General features: G+C 35.6%; 1 protein-coding gene across 1 annotated transcript in view; it reads right to left on the reverse strand.

Moving 5' to 3' along the window:
* ZFPM2 (zinc finger protein, FOG family member 2) overlaps nt 1-18,834 on the reverse strand; it is a gene marked incomplete at its 5' end in the record, with an annotated part of 382,811 nt that extends 363,977 nt beyond the window's left edge. Inside the window, 1 exon segment of the mRNA NM_001195374.1 lies at nt 18,676-18,834. Within this exon segment, the coding sequence (NP_001182303.1) occupies nt 18,676-18,834 (159 nt within the window).
* Between the last annotated feature and the right edge of the window lie 1,661 nt (nt 18,835-20,495).

A 20,495-nucleotide genomic window follows, 5' to 3' on the forward strand; every position in this document is an offset into this window, starting at 1 on the left:
TTCATGGGAGCAGTTTATGATGTAACAGAACACATAGACAGGACACTTAATGAAGACGAGCTGTCATGGAAGCTTCCTGGAAGGGGCCAATAAAGTATCTGAAATTTTGGAGGTCTGATCTTAGATGAAACTGTAAGTTTACTGTCCTGAGGCTCCATGGTTAAAAACTATTCTCAGATTAAAAATAAGAACCATCTCCCCAAATAAAAAGGTTATAGTAATTAAGTTTTTGTGCAGGAAAATGGCAGCTTGAAGTTGGTGAAACTTACGACGTTTCAGTGATGCAAGAATAGAATCCAAAGTTTTAAGATGCTAATGGGAAGTAGTTCAGGAAATACTCCTACTGTCTGATGGTTAACTGAATGGAATCCTTTCCTTCATTCAGCATAGATCAAATTTACTCACAATTATTCTCATCCAGTAACTATTAGAAAAGAAAATGGCAGGATGACTACAAATCTCAGCAGACATTTGATGCACTCAGAAATTTAGTAAATCACTCAAAATGAAAATACCATAATTCAACTATTAAGGGCTTGATTGAACTAGTAATTTCATATAATAAAATACCTTCATTAAATGTCACTTAACTGCCAAATCAGAACTGTAGAGCTTAGATTTCAACTTGTGCCAACATCTGGAGCAATACTCAGTATTGATAATCCTGATTCATGGAATGATTTTTCTCTAATTTGTTTCATTATGCAGCACATATAATTAGAACTACTGAAAATAAATACTGCAGAGTATTCAGTTAAAGAAGCACTGTAAAAATAGTACACAATTAACAGCTCTGGAGAAATTACATTTTACAACTATTTTTACTGTTTATGAAACTGGGTTAATGTGCAATATATATCTCATAAAATAAATAAATCCTGACAGAGAAGAATAAAGTCCTTGGCTGATTATTTAATTGTTCTCTTAAATAAAGAACACAAAAAAGGGAAAGATGACCAAGAAGCATAAGAACATCACATGACATCATATACTTGGGTATGGAAGACAAAATGGGTCAAAATTAAATTTATGTTGGAGTTCCCGTTGTAGCTCAGTGGTTAACAAAACCAACTAGTATCCATGAGGATGTGAGTTCGATCCCTGGCCTTGCACAGTGAGTTAAGGATCCGGTGTTGCCTTGAGCTGTGATGTAGGTTGAAGACATGACTTGGAGCCTGTGTTGCTGTGGCTGGGGTGTAGGATGGCAGCCACAGCTGCAATTCGACCCCTGGCCTGGGAACCTCCATGTGCCATGGGTGCGGCTCTAGAAAGACAAAAGACAAAAAAAAAAAAAAAAATTAAATTTATGTTCATCTCAATGCCTGTTATGTGCCAAATACTGAACTCATAAAGATGAATAAAGTAGAGATCCTGTCACAAAGTTCAGGTTATACGTTAAACATAAATATGGCTGCCATTTCTTGAGCACCACTCAGGACTAGCTAAGTGCTTCATGAACATCACATCAGCAACTCTGCCATGCATTATTATCCCTGTATTTCAGAAGAGTAAACCAATTGGCAAATATGTGAGAAGACCCCAGGCACACTGCTAATATGTGGCAGCGCCAAGAATTGATCCCACGTCAGTCCAACTCCAAAGACCGTACTCCAAACCCAATAGGATCTACAATCAAAGGCCACCAGATGTCAAACCACAATGACAGCAGGATGCGAACAGATGGCTGCTTTCTCCTCATCCTCTATAAGCCTTGTTTCTTCATTATTTTTCTAGGTATACTAATTTACTCGGAACTTGGTAAAATCAAACTATATACAGATGCTTAATCAATAACCACTGCTCATTGTCCATTAGAAAATTAGATTTGGGTTTCATTCTTTTTAACATAACCTATTGGAATACCATTACATTTATTAATTAATTGCTTTCAGCACAGTACTTCTATTTAATAACTAAAATACGTCACATTCTTTAACTTTTAGGCCCTTCATCATCTAAGTTTATCTCAGGAAACTAGCTCTCATTTTTATGGTAATGTTTTACCTAATTCATTCTTAATCTTTTTTACTAATGAAAAATGAAGTGATTAAAAATAATTTAATCGAATATGAAATCTCTAAATTACTTTTAAGAAACATATTTTTCCCTTTAGAGACATGCTTCTTTCCTACCAATATATTTATTCTCATGGAAAATTTATAAATAGAACTTTATTTTGATATTAACCCAACTACAGCCTCCTCTTGAGTTGAATGGAAATGACTTAATTGACCATTCTTATATATTTTTTTTAACTTTTATCCATTTTTGATTCTTATATGTTTGAAATCAGCACTCTAGAGGAGCTTATGAAAAATGGCATGAATAATTAATAGCTAAGATAATAATGACAAGTTTGTTCAGATATTGCTTCAAAAGCTTTGTTGGTATGAAGAGGAAACGAAGAGAGAAAGATGCTAGGAAGAGAATTAGAGAGCGAGCTAGGAATGCATTTGACATCCATTCATTTACTTGCTAAATTCTTTATTCACATACTTTTAAATAGAAATTTCAGTGTATTTTTAGCAAAGCACAAACACATTTAATGGGATAACCACTATACATATCCACAGACCAATTCATAAAATGATGAAATGAAATAAATGTCAAGCAGTAACAAAATCTGTAATATTTCTAAAATTATGCCTATGGAGTTAATGGTTTTCCATTGCAAGATTAAACTCTTTTGTTGCTCTTCTAAAAGATATCATACATATTTTGTGGGCCCTTCCATTTTTCTTAGTCTAGTTTTCAGAATCAATGAAAGCCCTATAGGAAAAAATTGAAGAGTTATTGAGTAATATAATACAAAGCACAAATGACTTGGGGAAATGCACCAGAATATAGTCTTTGGAACAGATGAAACAGAATCTTTAAATTCCATATTAAGGTATTGTTGGCAAGGTGGTAAAAGCAGTGGTTCTACTTGCAAGGCAAAAATAATTTCAAAAACACAAACAAACCTCTTTTCACTGAAAGTTAGACATTCCTGTAGAAATTAAAGATTTGCCACATTCTGACACAGTCATTTTTTCAGCACAAAATAGCAGCAGTGTTTGAAAGCAGTCATGCAAGCAAGCAGCCTTTCTCAATCCTGCTCTTTTAATCCATGTAGTTCCTATCAATATTAACCTCTTATAGAAATTCGTGTACAATATAACCACTGAACTTTCTTGACTACGAGTGTTACTGTAGCTGTTAGTCATCCCTATAATGCATTTTGCAATCAGCTAAATCATCAAAGTATTTTTTAACAATGAACAGTTCAGAAGTGACAGATCTACTTTCTTGTTCACAACTGCTTATCAGAGAATAGATATCACATATGTTTTCCAGGTGCTTCCTATAGTTAGGATACCTTCACAGAAGCCGCTCATGAAAGATAAGGTCATAAAAGAGATGAAAAATGTGTGAGCTTCATACACTTATGGTTTTATCATCAGACAAGATAGCTTTGGTTAAAGGACTGTAACAGTCAAAAACAGAAAACTGCAGCTCGTATTGAAGGGCGAGGACATTTAAGTTTAAGATTCAGTTTGTGTTTGCTTTGCCTAATAGCTTCACTATATTGTTTGGCTTAAAACAATTGTTTGGTTATATGTTATCCAAACAAAGGTGTCATGTTAAATTAACTCTGCATTGCCAAATTACATACACAGTTATATCTCCAGAGACAAAAAATAAAACATGCAATTGGTACCCCCTTTTTGCTAATACTTAGAAATCTAAACATTTCAACCCTTTGAAAAGAACTGGCTCATTATCTGGGCCTCCCTATAATCATGTCTAACTCAAGTCTCCCTTGACTTACTATGCATGTCTAAGAAAATGGAGGATTTTGCCATGTTCTGGATTGTTATATTCAGTGCACAAATATTTTTTAAATGCATGTGATTTCCTTGTAACTTATATAATGGCCGTCTTCATACCCCAGAATATGAAAAATTAAATAGATCAAAACAGAATCTATATTTATTTTATGATAAATTTTCAGACCCTGGATCGGGAAACAATCCTGAAATATGTGATGAGAGTGGTCCAGGGCTAAATCTGTCATTTTGAAAAGAAACTCAATCTCTATGTTCAGGGGGTGACTACTGTAATTTGTGGTATTTTATTATAGCTAGGAAGGGAAAACTATGAAAATAGTAACATTTATGGTAACTGTTTCAGATAAAAGTCACATTCAAAGTATGGATAACTTAGGAAGAAAGAACAGTAATTTATAAATCCTTTCTACAGTCCTGAACACTTATCCCTGATGTCAATATTAGCCTCTAGGTAAAAAAGTATTTTTATCATATCAAAGTTTAATAAGTTCATTTAAGATTTAGAGCATAAGAGAAATTTCCACATGAGATAAAATAAGGCAAATTCTCAGCAGTGTATCATTTAAGAATTTCCACTCCTCCTTGTTTTTTCCCAATGAGTCAAATATATAAGCAAATGTGGGGTATCTTACTTAAAAAGATATTTCTAAAATAGGTATTTCAAAGTTTATATTTAAATAATCTTTATTTCCTCTTCCTCTGCTCCCCACAAAACTCAAAAACAAACAAAACAAAAACCTCACTGTAACTAAAAATAAGAAAGTCATTGCAACTACTATAATCCATTCCAAAGAGGAGTCTACAAAATGAAGGCACTTCTTATTCCAAAGAAGAGACAAAGTAATGCCTGATGGTCTATAAATGAGAATACTCTAAACTGAAATCGACCTATTCACAGATCTGTTGCTCTGCTATCCACTAGCCCTTCAGTTTCCCCACCTCAGTCTTTAAGCTTCAAATCCAGCCTTCCCTTTGGGAAATCACCACCACCACCACCATCATCAACAGCAACAAAAACTAAAGCCAAATTTTACAACATCCCAAACTGTCTCCCCAACAATCCAACCTTGTCCACGCAGAAAGATCCAATCAATTTGAGAAAGTATTGATCTTTGAATATTGCTTTCCTCATAACTGCATTGTTTAGTATTATTTACTCTTTCCTTTTTAACGATTCATTTCAAAGAGGCTTCTCCATCTCATAATCCATTGAAGAATTTAAGTCCTAAGCAGTCACTCTTTACCATAGTGTTCCATCTCTACAAAATAATGTACTCATCATAAATAGACTTTATTCCAGACACACATCTAAAAAGCTAAGGGCAATGGAGACTGCATATTGTGGGACAGCAGCTAACAAAGACTTTGGTCCCTATCAGAATGCCCTTTATCCACCACTAGTTCAAACACCCTAATGATGATAAATGACTCTTAGAGCTCACAAATAGGGGATAACATTTATTTCTTCTGATAAACCTTGTTTTTTTCCTACTATTTGACCACTGGAATTACATATAGCTTACTCTTTCCTTTTTCTCTCTCCTATGGCTTATGGGAAGCTCAGATTTGCATGTAATGCTTCAGTTTTCAAAGTATTTATCTTTGTTTCTTACGCTTCCTCTCACTACTTCCTGGCCTTCACCCCATGATCACTGTCCTTCCTGATTTCTCTGGCCAATACACCTCCCTCCTGGGCCAACTCCCACCACAGTCCGCACTGCCCTCTCAGCCTGCTCCCTAGTCTCTAGCAGTCACACACTGTTCCCTCTACCTGGAGCCCCTGGCTTCTTTTTACTTAATTAATGTTTACTCAGCATTAGAATGCAACTCAAGTGTCACATTCTCTTTTTTTTCCCCTCATTTTAAAAAGTTTTAGGGAGTTCCCTTGGTGGCTCAGCTGTTAACCAACCCAGCTAGGATCCATGAGGATGAGAGTTCAATCCCCAGCCTTGCTCAGTAGATTAAAGATCTGGCTTTGTCATGAGCTGTGATGTAGGTTGCAGACGTGGCTTGGATCCCGCATTGCCTTGGCTGTGGCTGTGGTGTCAGCTGGCAGTTGTAGCTCCAATTCAACCCCTAGCCTGGGAACTTCCATATGCAGGTGTGGCCCAAAAAAGCAAAAAAAAGAAAAAGTTTTATTGAGATACAGCTGATTTACAATGTTGTGATAATTTCTGCTCTACAACAAAGCGACCCAGTCAGTCATACATATACACACATTTACATACATCCATTCTCTCTCAGATGCTTTTCCCACTTAGATTATCACAGAATGCTGGATAGAATTCTCTGTGCTCTACAGCAGGTCCTTGCTGGCCAGTCATCCCATATACCTCTATGAGCATATTGCCAATCCCAACTCCAGTCCACCCTCTCCCCCCTCCACTTGTCCGCTTTGGTAACCATAAGTTTTTTTCAAAATCTGTGAGTTTCTGTTCTGCAAATAAGTTCATTTGTATACTTTTATTGGATTTCACATGTTAAGTGACATCATGTGATGTTTGTCTTTCATTCTCTAACTTCACTTAGTATGATAATCTCTAGGTCATTTGAGCTTCTTTACTCTTTCAAATCACCCTATACCACTTGTGTGACTATTTTATTAATGTCAGCCTCCTCAGTATAATTCTAGAATAGCCAGACCCTTCTCTCCATTTACTCACGTGGTAATCACAGTATGTCTCAAAATATCTGATATAGCAGGTGTTCCAATAAATAGTTATTGAATTGGGTAAAGTATGCATGGGATATGGACTGACTGCCAGTCACAATGCTTTGGGTCATCCATTATCCCAATAATCAAGCAGAGACAAGTAAAAATGATGCCCTTTGCATAAGCTAAAAACTCTACATAGTAACAGAATTTAAAGGTGGGCAGGTGGCCACGTGATAATACAGACCATGCTTCCCAGCCTCCCTTTTTGTGAGGTGGCCCGTCTCTTAAGACTAAGTTCTGGACAATAGGATGCAAGTGGGACAGTCCTGGGGCAGCTTCTGGGAAGCTGTTCTTATAGCTGAATCTAATCCTAAGGAAGTTTTCCTGGGGAGGAGGGGGGGAGACATGTATTCTAGGTTACATCAGTCTTGTCCAAGCCCAGATCCATATCCAGCTTTCACTACTGGGGATGGTCCCAGTATGTTCTCACGAGACCCATTCAAATTCTTTTTACCACAAGGTCTTCCCACAGCACCTCCTCCCTCAGGGCCAGCAAGAGGTCCTTGGTGACTGATAACACAAGAAAAACAGAGATAGCACAAGCAGCATCCTCTAGATTTTCCAGAAACGTGGGAGAATGTTTTCCTCTCTCTGCTTTAATTTTTAACACTGTGCTTTCATGAGTATGCATGCTCTCTTTAGGCTGGAGGCAAATTATCCTAGAATGATTAACAGATCTGAGATTCAGATATCTACTGTAAATGCCAAGACATTTTAGGAATATTATTCAAGGTTTTCCAAAAATTAGGAGGTTAAAGCCAAACAACATTCTTGATCATTGCTGTCTCCTATGAGATCATCCATATTTACTGAAGGTACTAAACAGGGGTCAATTCAGGCTTTTGGGGGCCTGAAGCTTATTCAGTTTGGGAGGCCCCTCCATAAAAGAAGAATGCAAAGTTAGAATTAGAAAATTAGGTGCAGAGCCTTGGAGGAGTCTGTGCAAGTGGGACATAGCTTCAGAACACTGAACTAATTAAACAATTGATAAATAAATTAAAAGGGTGAAATGAGTAGATCAAATACTTTTGGCGATGGTAAGTGTGAACATAAGGTATGCGTTTTCCATACATTTTCAAAATCCATGCCTTTTACTAATGATCTGATTTTTTTAGGGCCACTTCAGAAATTTCCCAGCACAAACTGCCAGTATTATAAGACAACATCATTCCTTCCTAAATTAAGTTTTCCTTAGGATATTAGCTTCTTTTCCCTATCGTTTTTTATTTTCAGTATCACTCTACATTTCTTTAGAATTGTTTCTGGTTATAAGTTACTGTATTCTGGTATTCCCTTCAGTAGTCAGGATATAGGAGCACGGGACACAGGCTTAAATGAGGCAGCTCCATGTTGGTGTATAGTTTCCACACTGGAATGATGTGTGTTTCCACAGGGAAGCTTGAAAAAGGAATATACCGCTTCCTTAATCAGCACAACCTAACATTTCCTCCAATCCTTATATATGTATTCCCTCATGTCACCTGTCCATGTGTTTTCCTTCCTTTACTAGATGACTGTATCTTTAAGAAATAAGAACCTTCTGGATATACTCCCCTTTCTGCCTTTATAAACACGCGGTCATTTATAGGCACTCACATTTTGAATACTAGAAACAAGTAACACAGATTTTCAGTGTTAGTTAACTAGCCTGGACCATAATTTGCATTGGGGGAAAAAAAAAAAAAAGGAAAAAGAAAAGGTTATCTAAGACCCAAAAAACAGTGTCTCTTGGAACAGAAACATCAAATCCTATTGTTACATGGGGCAGGGGACCAGGGCGGGCGGTGGGGGGGCAAAGTGTTTTATACATCGGTGCTATAGATTTCCACTTTGATAAATCTCTACCTTTAAAAATAATCCTGAAAAAGACCCTCCCTTCTCTATATGTCAGAAAAATATAATCACAGCCTACTGTCTGGGCAATTCCACTTTGCATCTCTGCTATGTGCGTAAGACTTGGTAAGATACAGCTACTGTCAAGTTGCAGAACAGTTCCTTGTCTAATCTTTGTACTTCTCCAGATCTTTGATACAGAACCTGTTAGAATGTATTGCTTACTTTTCCAGTTCCTATGTTTATCTCACTTCCACTCTTACCATCTGCTGCACTGCATTTCCTTCAGAAAAGTGAAAAGTTTTCACAGTGCCCAGAGCTTTCCCTGCAAACAATACTCTCTTCCCCTCTTCCTTCCTTCCTCTCTCTGCCTTTTATTTGGCCTTATTTTGTGCTAAGGTCAAGCGGTTTTAAAGAGTTCGCCTTGCAAACATTTCTATAGGGCTGAAATTCCTATCCAAATGGTTTTGATGGATTTGTAAACATTCTTGCCATTTATTACTATCTTCTGCCCAAGCACACACATTTTGGTTTGTCCCCAGTCTTTTGAATTACCTGAAAACAACTTCACAAGAAACAAGCAATGAGAAATTGTGGCTTATTTGATGCCACCAAATCAGAGGAACATAATCATCCAGTTAGTATAATGAGTCTAAAGAGCTTTCAATATAGCCCTCTCATTATATCAAAATGCCAACTGTACTTACCACAAATTGCTTTATAGGGATAGTGACTTTAAGGAGTACCGAAAAGACAAATATCTTAAGCGCATCTTTAATTTATTTACTTCGTCCTTTTTAAATTATTTTTATGTATGCCATTACCCTGACATAGCATGTCTAATAAGTGGTAAAAATACCTTGAAAAAGTGAGTTTTTTACTTCAAATGTCCAGGCTTCTTCAGATGTGTTCATCTCCTTCTGTAAGGATTATATAATGATGGACATCAGAAAATGAAATTAGCTCTCTCTCTCTCTCTTTTTTTTAAGTATAGTAACCTAGATTTGAATTTGGTATTAACCTTTAATAATTCTGTAACTTTGGCGAAGTTACTGAACTTCTGGAATTCGCAGATGAAAACAACATCTACCCTGAAGGACAGTAAGTTGATTAGAGATGATACATGAACAACCAGATGTCTGACTTGTGGGAGCAGTCACCAAATGGAAGTTGTTATTACCATTATTATAATTACTGTAATTGGTATGTAGTCTCAGTGCCAATCTCTGGAATCTCATTGAACTACAAAAAAGCTGAAACAGCAATCTGCACTCGTTATCAGTATTTGCTTCATTGGTGTAACACATTCAGTTAGTTTTACGTGACCTTTAAAGAACAACAAAAAAGTGACTGACTATATTACTATAATTAAATTCATCATACCAAAGCTTTCTACATTTCCTGTTACACATTCTACATTTAGCACCACCAGAGGTAGAGATTATCCCATCAGGTAATGGAAGGGCAAATGCTTTAATACTGCCTGTTGCTTCTGGAATGATAATCAAAACATTGTAAGAAATTTTACATACTAACAAGAAACTATGAATTTTATATTAGAAGATTAAGAGCTTTGAAAATCTTATTTGATTGAAACCTAAAACATGCTAGTGCAGAACCAAGAAAATGTTTTTTAAATCATTTATGATGTTTAAGGTTAAAAAGTGGAAAAGACATGGCTACTTCCAAGAGATCAGTTTCTCTCAAATGATAGCATTTTATCTCAAGTTATCATGGGACCAACAGTAGGATGCAAGATTGTCAACCATGTTAATTCCATATGATTAAAACAAATTAGCTTCTCAGACTTCCCTAATGCTATTGATATTTATAATATCCTTTAAATAGAAAAACAAATTAAGAGTTGGTAGACGTAAATGATTGGCAAACTAATGTAGATCTGCATGGATTGTTTTACATTTTTTAATTTGAGCAAAATAAAATTGAAAAAATATGTTTTTAATTTTCAAATATATAACATATATAATTATATAATTACAACTTGAACCAGAAATTCTTCCTTCAAGAAACATGGACTCTACGCAAAATATCACTGAAAAAATGCAGCAATAAAAAAGGGCTTATAAGTGTGTAGTTTTCTTCTATAGCATTCATCTAAAATGAATGATTAATTAATTTAACATCTAGATTGAAAGTGAAAAAGTCAATCAATATTGTAGAAGTCCCCTAATATTCAGATGCTTAGCTTTAGATATATTTAAAAAAAAAAAAACAACAGGAGATTAAACTTTTACTTTTCTCCTGACTTTCAACACTGTAGAGAAAACAACAAACTGATACTAAATTTTATAGGTCAAAAAAAGTTTTCACGTACAGAAACCATAAACATAAAATCAAAAAAGGCAATTTCTCTGATGGTAAAATATGCTTTATATTAATTTTTAATTTTATTATAAACAATAATGATGATGATATAAAATAAAGAAAACAAGCAAATCCTCAACATCTTATATAGTCAGGAAGTAGCAGAATGAAACAGGCTGTATTACAACATGAACTTGTTTCACAAGTTACAATTACATAATTATCGATTTTATTGAGTTTTAGTATATTTAAAAAATGCTTTTAGCAGATTGGACAATGGAGATCAGTTAATAGTCAGCTCACAGAAAAAATAATGAAGTTAGTTTATCATATGCAAAAAAGTATATATTATCATACATGATTCATATAAATGATATCATCATGACTCATTTTAACATTGCATAAAATCAATCACTAATTTTGTCGAAATTGTAACAATGATGTATCACAGATCAAAGATGAGATAAAGAGACAAAGCTTGACTTGACTCTCATAAAATACTAAGTCATGGACAAAATTCGTATATTCTCTAATTCCATCAAAACTGAGAAAATGCTGACTCCCTTGTAAGCACAAATTGCCTTCAAATGCTCTTTCATTTTTCCAATAACGGTGGTTTAAAAAAAATATTTCAAACTGATTCCAAACAAAAAGCATATTTGGGGGATCTTAAGATGGCCAGAAGAGTGATGCCACAAGGCCACAAGATTTTCTTTTTTCCAATCTTATAAGAATACAAGTAGGATACTGTTATAGCCTCCAATTCTATATTTTAAAAAGAATTACTTTCCATTTTGCACTGCTGGATGAGTTATTCAAAACAAATTTAATGATTTTAGAATAAACTTTTTTAAAAGAAATACTGAATCCAGGAAAACAGAGGGTTTGCCAAGGAACAATAATGTCATGTGGAGGGAGGGGGAAGTGGCGGCGAAGGAAAGGGAGGTCCAGGCCAAGCAAAGCTGGGGGCTGTTCAATCAGCTCTATCACGGGCTCCATCAGTGTCTCCACTCCAGCCAAATCCAGAGAAAACAAGGAGTCAAAGATTCAGGTCAATAAGCTTATAGGCGATTTGCACAAACAGCTCCTCCAGCAAGGTAAAAAACAAAGTCATATTGGCTTTTCATTCTTATTCCTTCTCTTTGAACTCCCTGGTCCAAACACACCCTGGAAATGTCAATGTTATATGCAAGAATTTAAAAGGCTCAGCCTCTTAATCCCGTTAAGAAAAAAGGAACAAAGTTGCCTGTAAAGATCTCCTTCCTTATTGAACTCAAAGTGATTATGGTAGAGCTGCCTTTTGCAGATTCTGATTCCAGTTGCCCAAGCAGCAGAGGCAAAAACATATCATTAAAGGCATAAATGGGGAGGAAAGAAACCATATTGATGGAAAAGGATTTATGAAACACACAGAAATAGACTTTCTGAACTAAAAATAATAACAATAAAATGAAAAGAAGAAAATAGGAAACAAAACAGCATGAATGTTTTGCACTGGATCAAGTGAAAAACAAGCAGTTACCATTCCCACAATCAAATGAAGCTGTGTTTTCTTCTTTTCTGCCTAATATTAAGAATCTAGGTAATATTTCTGTTGCTGTGCCTTAATAGGGAGTGATGACAATGCCAGTAATTTAGGCTTTAGTTTGTTACAGTCAGCAAGAAATATGGCTTTTCCTCAGTTATTTCTTAATTTTTACACAAAGATAAGTAACACGAATGATAGAAAAGAAGGAGATGGGAGAGAGGAACATTTCAACCAGTTCAGCAATCTATTGGCAGAAATAGTTAAGCATAACGATGAAATTATTCTGATTCTCAAGCCTCCTACTCTATATTTCCGATTCCAGGATGTGAAAAGTTACAGGGAACATATACCCAGCTCTGATGTTGAGGAAGCAAGCAAAGCAATTCATACCAGCCTCAAACACCCCCAAACTGCTCTTCCGGAAACTCCATTAATGAGCTACAGATGGAGACGCATCAAGCCCTTGGCCAAAGGGATGATTCTGACTGGAGTTATCTGTATCTCCTGACAGCTTCCCCAATTTGCTTGCTTCCATTTCCTGCTTTAAGTTTTACTCTCTGCAGGCCTTTCTTCTCTAGGGATATACAAACTGTGTCCTGACCATGCCTCTTCTCCCAGTTATACCTCAACTCTCTCCTCTGTGGCTCACCCAAGCCTTCCACAGAGGTAAGAATCCAACAGATTCCTAGAACTACAAGTTCCACAGGTATGGCTACACCTCTCTTGCTCCCCCAGCTCTCTGCTGTCCTCTTCTGGCTTCCTGCAACACCAGCCTCAGAGGACAGCCAACTCGATTCTTTTTTTTTGTCTTTTTTCTTTCTTTCTTTCTTTTTTTTTTTTTGTCTTTTTGCCTTTTCTAGGGCCACTCCCGTGGCATATGGAGGTTCCCAGGCTAGGGGTCCAATTGGAGCTATAGCCACTGGCCTACACCAGAGCCACAGCAACGTGGGATCTGAGCCGTGTCTCCGACCTACACCATAGCTCATGGCAAGCCGGATCCTCAACCCACTGAGCAAGGCCAGGGATCGAACCTGAAACCTCATGGTTCCTAGTTGGATTCAGTAACCACTGCACCATGACGGGAACTCCCCAGCTTGACTCTTGAGCTCACTCCCTTCACTCAGATCCAAGTTCACCTACTCTATCATCACTCATCATAAAATAGCAGGCAGCACACATGCACCCAATGGTGTTCTATCACCCTTACCTGCATTGTTTTTTTCATGATGTTCAACATCATTCATATTATATAGTGTAAATTTATTTATTCTCTCTCTCATCCTAAGGGTGGGGATGGACTTTTGTCTACTACTATATCCCCAGCACCAAGAAGAGGGTCTGACACGTATCAGATGCTCCATATACAAATTACAGGGAGTTCAATCTATTGAACCAAACTGGAAGCTTCCGCAAACCTAATTAAATATCAGTTTATATTTGCTTTGGGTTTGGTATTAATTACTTCTGGGGCTAGAGCTAAATCCAAGTCTGAGTAACTCGGGCTTATTCTACTTTCTCTTCTCTTTTAAAGTTTCTGTAAGTAGAAATATGACCTTTCTTTTCTGCATATTACCTGGGGTCGAGTCTTTTTCAGTGTGGTGAGAATGTCCATTATTGTACTATCTCTGTTTCCTTATTTTATGGATTTCCCTTAGGCCCACTTTTTGTCAACCCTAATCTTTGCAGATTGAAGGACTCTAACATTAATGCATCTAAGTGAAGGACTGCACCCAGTGATTTCTCTGACCACTCTCCATATCTAGATAGTAGGACTAGAAGGTTTGTTTTTCTTCCAAAATCAACTTTTTTTTTCTTTTTATCTTTTTAGGGCTGCATCCACAGCATATGGAAGTTCCCAGGCTAGGGGTTGAATTGAAACTACAGCTGCAGGCCTACACCACAGCCAAAGCCACACGGGATCTGAGGTTTGTCTGCGACCTACACCACAGCTCTTGTCAATGCTGGATCCTTAACCCACTGAGCAAGGCCAGGGATCGAACCCTCATCCTCACGGATACGTCGGATTCGTTACTGCTGAGCCACATGGGAAACTCCCCCAAATCAACTCTGATGACATCATTTTACCTTTCAGACTTGGTTTAGAGGTGACGTCATCGGAGCCCAGTTTATAAGGACCTTTGGCAACTTTTCTAGAAAATCATTATTGATAATTCAAAGTTCACTGACACGAAGTTTCTTCGGAGGTTTCTGTTTGTTTGTTGATGGCATTCTGATGGCCTACTGATACTGGCCTGACAGTGTTCTCCTATTCTGTGACATCCCCCTGGAATATGTTCCAAGACATGTTTGTTTACTTTAATCATTAACACACTTGAATACTTCTCTGAGGAAACCACCTTCGAAACAACTAATCAGAGTAAACCAATTTTAGAGTTGCCCCAATGTCAACCCCACTATAAAACTGACTGTCCCTGAGTTTATCCAAGAATTGCTAATACATGAAAGCATTTCCACCTGCCAGCTGTGACATAACTAAAAGCTCTCCAGGTTGCTTTCCAGACCACCTATATTTCAATTTATATTAGTTGCCTTAGCTCTAAACCTACATTGATGTACTTCCATGTTTACTCTATAAACCAGACTAAAGGCAGAAAAAAGTCATTGAAGTAAATAAGTCAATACCACAGGAAACGTGTAGCACTTATGGACCCAGCCTTGATGTCTTCGTCATCTGTAAATTCAAGGAAATAATTCTTGCTTGTTTCCTTCCTCTCTGAGATACTGTAAGGCAAGATGCCAAATGATCTCAACTCATTGCACCAAAGAGGATGGTGCAAATTGAAAGTACTGCCTTATATTTTGCTAAAATTCTCAAAATCTAAGAATACCAAAGCCACTTTGAAAGAGCATCTTTCATTACAAAGATGAAAAATAAAAACATGAAATATGCAACTAACCCAAAGTAAAAACTGACACAGGGATCTTCAACAAAATTGTCAGATTCAAATTTTAGTCCTGTGACTATAACCAGGTTTTATTAAACTGATCTCCTCCATTTTTAATTGTGTAATTTATGCTTCAGATTCACATGATTAAGAATTCTACACATTTAAGGATGACAAAATTCTGATCAAGAGTTTTTAAGTTTTCTGCATAATATTACATTATGAGAGTGATTTGGGTCATATTTAATCACATGTTTTGTAATAACGAGCAACTTTACTAATATTAATAAACACTTCAAGACAGGAAAAAAAGCCTTCCCTTTGACAGCAAGAGAATAGATAATATCCACGTGGGACTGAGGAATATACTGCAATAATGAGGAAAGAGTCGTTCTAAATACTAAAAATACCCTGTATAATGTAGGAGCTCAATTTCAAAAGGAAGCAGGAACTTACACCTATAGAAGCTATGTCTCTACAGAGTAGAGATCTTTCTTTCTTCCTTTTTAGAAAAGGAAAGTTATAATAAGATATAATAGGATATGACTGCTTACATACAAAATACAGTTGCTAAAACACGAATGAAGATATATTGTAACTATATATTCTCAGGATTCTTTTCTGACAATGTGTCAAAAAACATTATTTGGAAAAGAAGATACTCTAACCACGTTTTTTGTGATCTGATTTTTTAAACTCCTATCCTTTGTTTGATAAGAAAAACACATTTGATGTGAAACCCAGTAAAGCAACTATGTCATTGCTAGATTTTGATCACAGCTAGATCTTTGGGCAAAGAAACTTTCCAAGTAATCCATTTACTTATATAAACTGACAATTTTTAAATTGTCACAAATGATTGAAAATATGTACAAAAATTATCTCATCAACGATCCCACCTTAAAGATTACTTTTCTTCAAAAGAATAGTTCTTACATGTTTTTTTCAATCATGACACTGGCATCATTAACCATTTAAATACTTATACTCTTTTAATGCCTAATCTATCTTCTTCCCTGCGACCGGCAAGAAAACATAATTATGTGCCACTGACACTCACATGTAAATTTCTGCAGAGAAATTAGACCCTAATTTTCCAAACAGAAAATTTTCTCTTCCTATTTTAGATAACCAACTTAAATGAAAAATGGATGGGATCCCTTGTATGACCTCAAGGGGATGCAGTACATATCAAAGCGTGTCTCTCTTTCACACCAGTTCTTAATAACATCAGTGGGAATTCCCTGGTCTCACATCTTCAGAGAGTAAAATAATGAAAATCTTTTTACTATTAAATAAGGCAACAGTAGTTTGAAATAGCAACGGTAGTATTTATCCTGAAAAATATTATGTGAAAAGTATAATTCTTATTCCTACCTATCATTACTTTGTAGTTTCAAACTAAACATTAGAGAACTATTTTTTTACTATACATTTGTTAATTATATGTTAATCCATTATCTATATTATATATTAACTATGTCTTCTATATTTTTCAAATTTCTAATTCTATCAAACAATAATATTCACTAAACAATGTTCTTAATAATAGTAATTAAGTTATTTTTTGGGTTTGTGTTTTGCTTTTTTGTTTGTTTGTTTTTAGTTCCTCAAGACCTGTCATTATTTTTCATGAGTTAAGATTCTGTTTAGTATAGAGGGAGACTATTATTCTGAGACTGTAATTATGCAATCATGTAATAAGCATCTGCCATAGTCTATTTTTTTCCAAGAAACTATTAACTTAAAACCTGGAGTTCTATATCCTTTCATTAAACACAGACCATCACCAATGATCATCCCAGAATGTAAAATACATCTAACAATACCTATTATTGCTGCCTCCCTGAATTAATTAAATTGACAAAAATGTCTGAATCCAAATCCTAATTCTTTTAAGGACAAGAGCAACAAGAATAAACGGTACTTTCTAACTACTGGTTCCTTCCTTTAGTGAAATCTCACAATATAAGGTAGGTAGTCTACATACAGTCAAGGATATATTTCTTGATAAAGATGGCAAATAGGATGCCATCAAACAGATTTAAAAACTCCTCCTCTCCAGCCAACTCTAATATGTAATGCTGTGGCTATGTAGCATCAAAAAATGGTTCTAACATACAAAACAACTAGAGAAAATATTAATTTGGCCTCAAATCTGAGTGAATACTAAGAAGGCCTATTCTGTCCAAGCCAATCTTGTTTTCAGTCAATAGTCTCTGATTGAGGAACAAGGACCAGGTTACAGAGCTATCTTGAGGTCTTCAGGAGTTAATGGTCAAAGAGGTTTCCTAAACTTCAGTGTATCCAAGAGCTGGTGGTGCCATTGCATTTCCTCAGCCTTCATGCATGGAATGCTACTGACCACAGGGGTAGGAACTGGCTGGCTTCTTTTGTTTTTAACACATCAACATCAGGAGAAAGTTATACTGAAGTAGTAATAATATGTATCGAATATATATTATATATACACATGTGTGTCACCATGGAGACATATATATTAGCAGTTTTGGGGGAGAGTATATCAGCATCCTTGATTTCAGACTGTCAAATCTGATCATCAAATTGACACAAACACATAATAAAATCTCTTCAGATAATATCTCTGCCTAGAAAATAAAAATGGTACAAACACAAACATAAACATACATATAGACATAAAGAGAGAGACACATACTCCCAGTCATACCCTCTGGGAAACAATCATAAAATCAACAAAAGCAGCTGTTCTAAACCCAGGAAGAGATCCAAGCACTTTGAAATCATATGCTGGTGCAGGAGCTAATAGGATCTATCTCACTTGCAGAGGCAAAACAATCAAATAAAAATAAATTGAAAAGAATAATAAGGAACCTTAAACACATTTTTGAAAAAAAAAACAAGTTAAATAATGAGTATACATGCCCAACGAGGATACAGTTACTGGCAAGGCCACCTGGCTCCCAGTTAAGGTTGGAAATACAATGAGATATAATGTTTCAAGTTCTTCTTCTGTTATAATGTTAGTGTATCAAAAGAATATCTAGAAGAGAGAAAGACTGTGTATTATTTGACAATATCTAAAAAAGCACCATCCTCAGTGTTGAAATCAGATGTCGAACACTTTAAAGTATTTAGTTTTCAATGAGTCAGAACCTTTGGTGCAGGCTCTCTGACCAGTTACCTGCTTACCCCCAATGCCTAATTCAGTAGCTTGCAAACAATTGACATTCAATAAATATTTGTCCTAATAAATGATAAACATCAAATGTATTATTGGTAATTGGCCAACAAACATGAAAATGTTTACAGTTAATTGGCCAATCAATACAAAACTTTAAATATACAGTATGACTTATGGATGATAACATTTCTCTTACCCTTCAAAATACTGTATCTTTAAAAAAACGCTGCACATATTTTCAGACTGTTGAGTTATGTAAGAGCACTCTGAACACTCCTCCTCCACTCTATCAATGCATTTTTTTCCACTATACAAAATCACCTGAGTAAATGGACTCACATATCCACATATTGCATCCAGCCATTAATGATTACCTTTGTTACAAAAGTATTCCACTTCTTCGCAGCTCAGATTTTCTTGCCCAAATTCTGTGGAAAAGCTTTCCTCCAGTGGAAAGTCCCCCTTTGAGATGATGTCTGTTTCCTCTGATGGACATTCTTCTTCTTCCTCTTCAATGGCATCTTCTAGCGGCCCTTGAAAAAGAACCAGGGACACTGTACCAAAAACATCCAAAGAAGAAAGTGAAATAAAATCCTTAAATAGGGTCTTTTTGATTAAGGTGGTGAGGAGAAGGTACTCTATGAATAACCCAAGTAGCACCAAAAGTGCTCACACAGGATAATACCACATCCATATTAACAAGTAAAGTTGCCATAAGAAGTAGAAGGAAACCAGTTCCTGAAGTTACTACATAGAAAGCAACCTCCATCTTCCATCTTCCCTACCCACAACTTGAAGCCCAAAGCTTTTTTTTTTTTTTTTTTTTTTTTTTAAATTCTCTCCTGAAGAGCAAACCTGTGCACTTATGCTCATTTGTTAAAATTAACTGCCTGGTAAAGAGTACAAGTCTCTTTTACACTGTTGTACAATTTTACCTGAGATTTTAATAAAGATTTAAAGTAATTGAATGCATTTTAATTGAACTGAGATTTTAATAAAGTCTATACTTTAAAAAAAAAATCCATCTTAAGAGTGGATTCCGAGAACAGATTTCATTATATGTGTTTGAGGCTTGAAGAAAAATTACATATTTCTCTCCCTGATGAAAGCATAACCCTATTCATAATTAATTGAATTTTTTCTGAAATGAAAAGTAGTTTTTTAATGAAAAAATGTAATTTGTATTTATGTGATACTTTTTCTGTAATAAAAATACAACTTCCTTAGAGTGAATGAGAGTGAGGCGCATTACATTAATGGCCTGATTTTATTTGAAAGGAAAGGGAGGGCTGTAGATGTTCAGATGGATTTGAAGTGGACGACATGGGACTACCGCATTACCGATTGTGAATTTCTTACTGCCCTAAAGAATCAAAGTATCCGACTCATTTTACTAAAGGAAGCCTGCCTTTGCTCCTAGAGAAGCACTGTGGCATTTCATCCAAAGAACACAATTATGGTAATTTGTACTAATTGTCACTCATGTCAGCAGTCTCATCAGACAGGCTAAATACTTAAAAGGCTTACGCAGTCTTTTTCTCTTACTTCTTAGAAATGTGCTAGGAAATTTCAGGACCAAAGGAGAAATTTTATAAATAATTTTATAGTGCATATATTACAATTTTTACATATGTGTGAGCAAACAAGAATAGGTACAATGATGTCATCTGCTGTTTTCCCAAAAGCAAGTTCCCAAAGGGCTGAATTCACACACCACATTTTCACAGAGAGAATCAGCTGCATGGATTAAATTAAGGGACATCCAAGCAAAACACTTCTTACAGAGTTTCTTTGCCCTTTTTTTAAATTTATTTTTTCTTTTCTTCAAAATTACAAATGTTAATAAGGAAGAAAGGATGCCCTAACTTCAAACTCTGGCAATGTGTTTTATATACTCTAGGTGGAGGGCTTAAAAAAAGCCATAGATTTTGTTTTAACACAAACCACATTCAAAAGCCATGGACCTCTTTTTTAGTTTTTCTCTCTTATTCATTATTTGAAGTTTAAAATTTATAATCTTTCACCTCTTAAAACAATTATGTCAAGTACCAAGACAGGAATATATAAAATGATAATAAGGTAAAATATTACAATCACTAAAAGTGTTATCTGAATAATTCTAATTATTAATTCTGAGGTTAATGAGGAATAAAATCGAATTTTTCCATGTTTTTATTTTATAAAAGAAGACACC

The sequence above is a fragment of the Sus scrofa genome, chromosome 4 (genome assembly GCF_054392235.1).
Source record: "Sus scrofa isolate SSC_HxYL_T2T_F1_AM1 chromosome 4, Sscrofa_HxYL_maternal_Yorkshire_Landrace_v2.0, whole genome shotgun sequence".
Lineage (NCBI taxonomy): Eukaryota > Metazoa > Chordata > Mammalia > Artiodactyla > Suidae > Sus > Sus scrofa.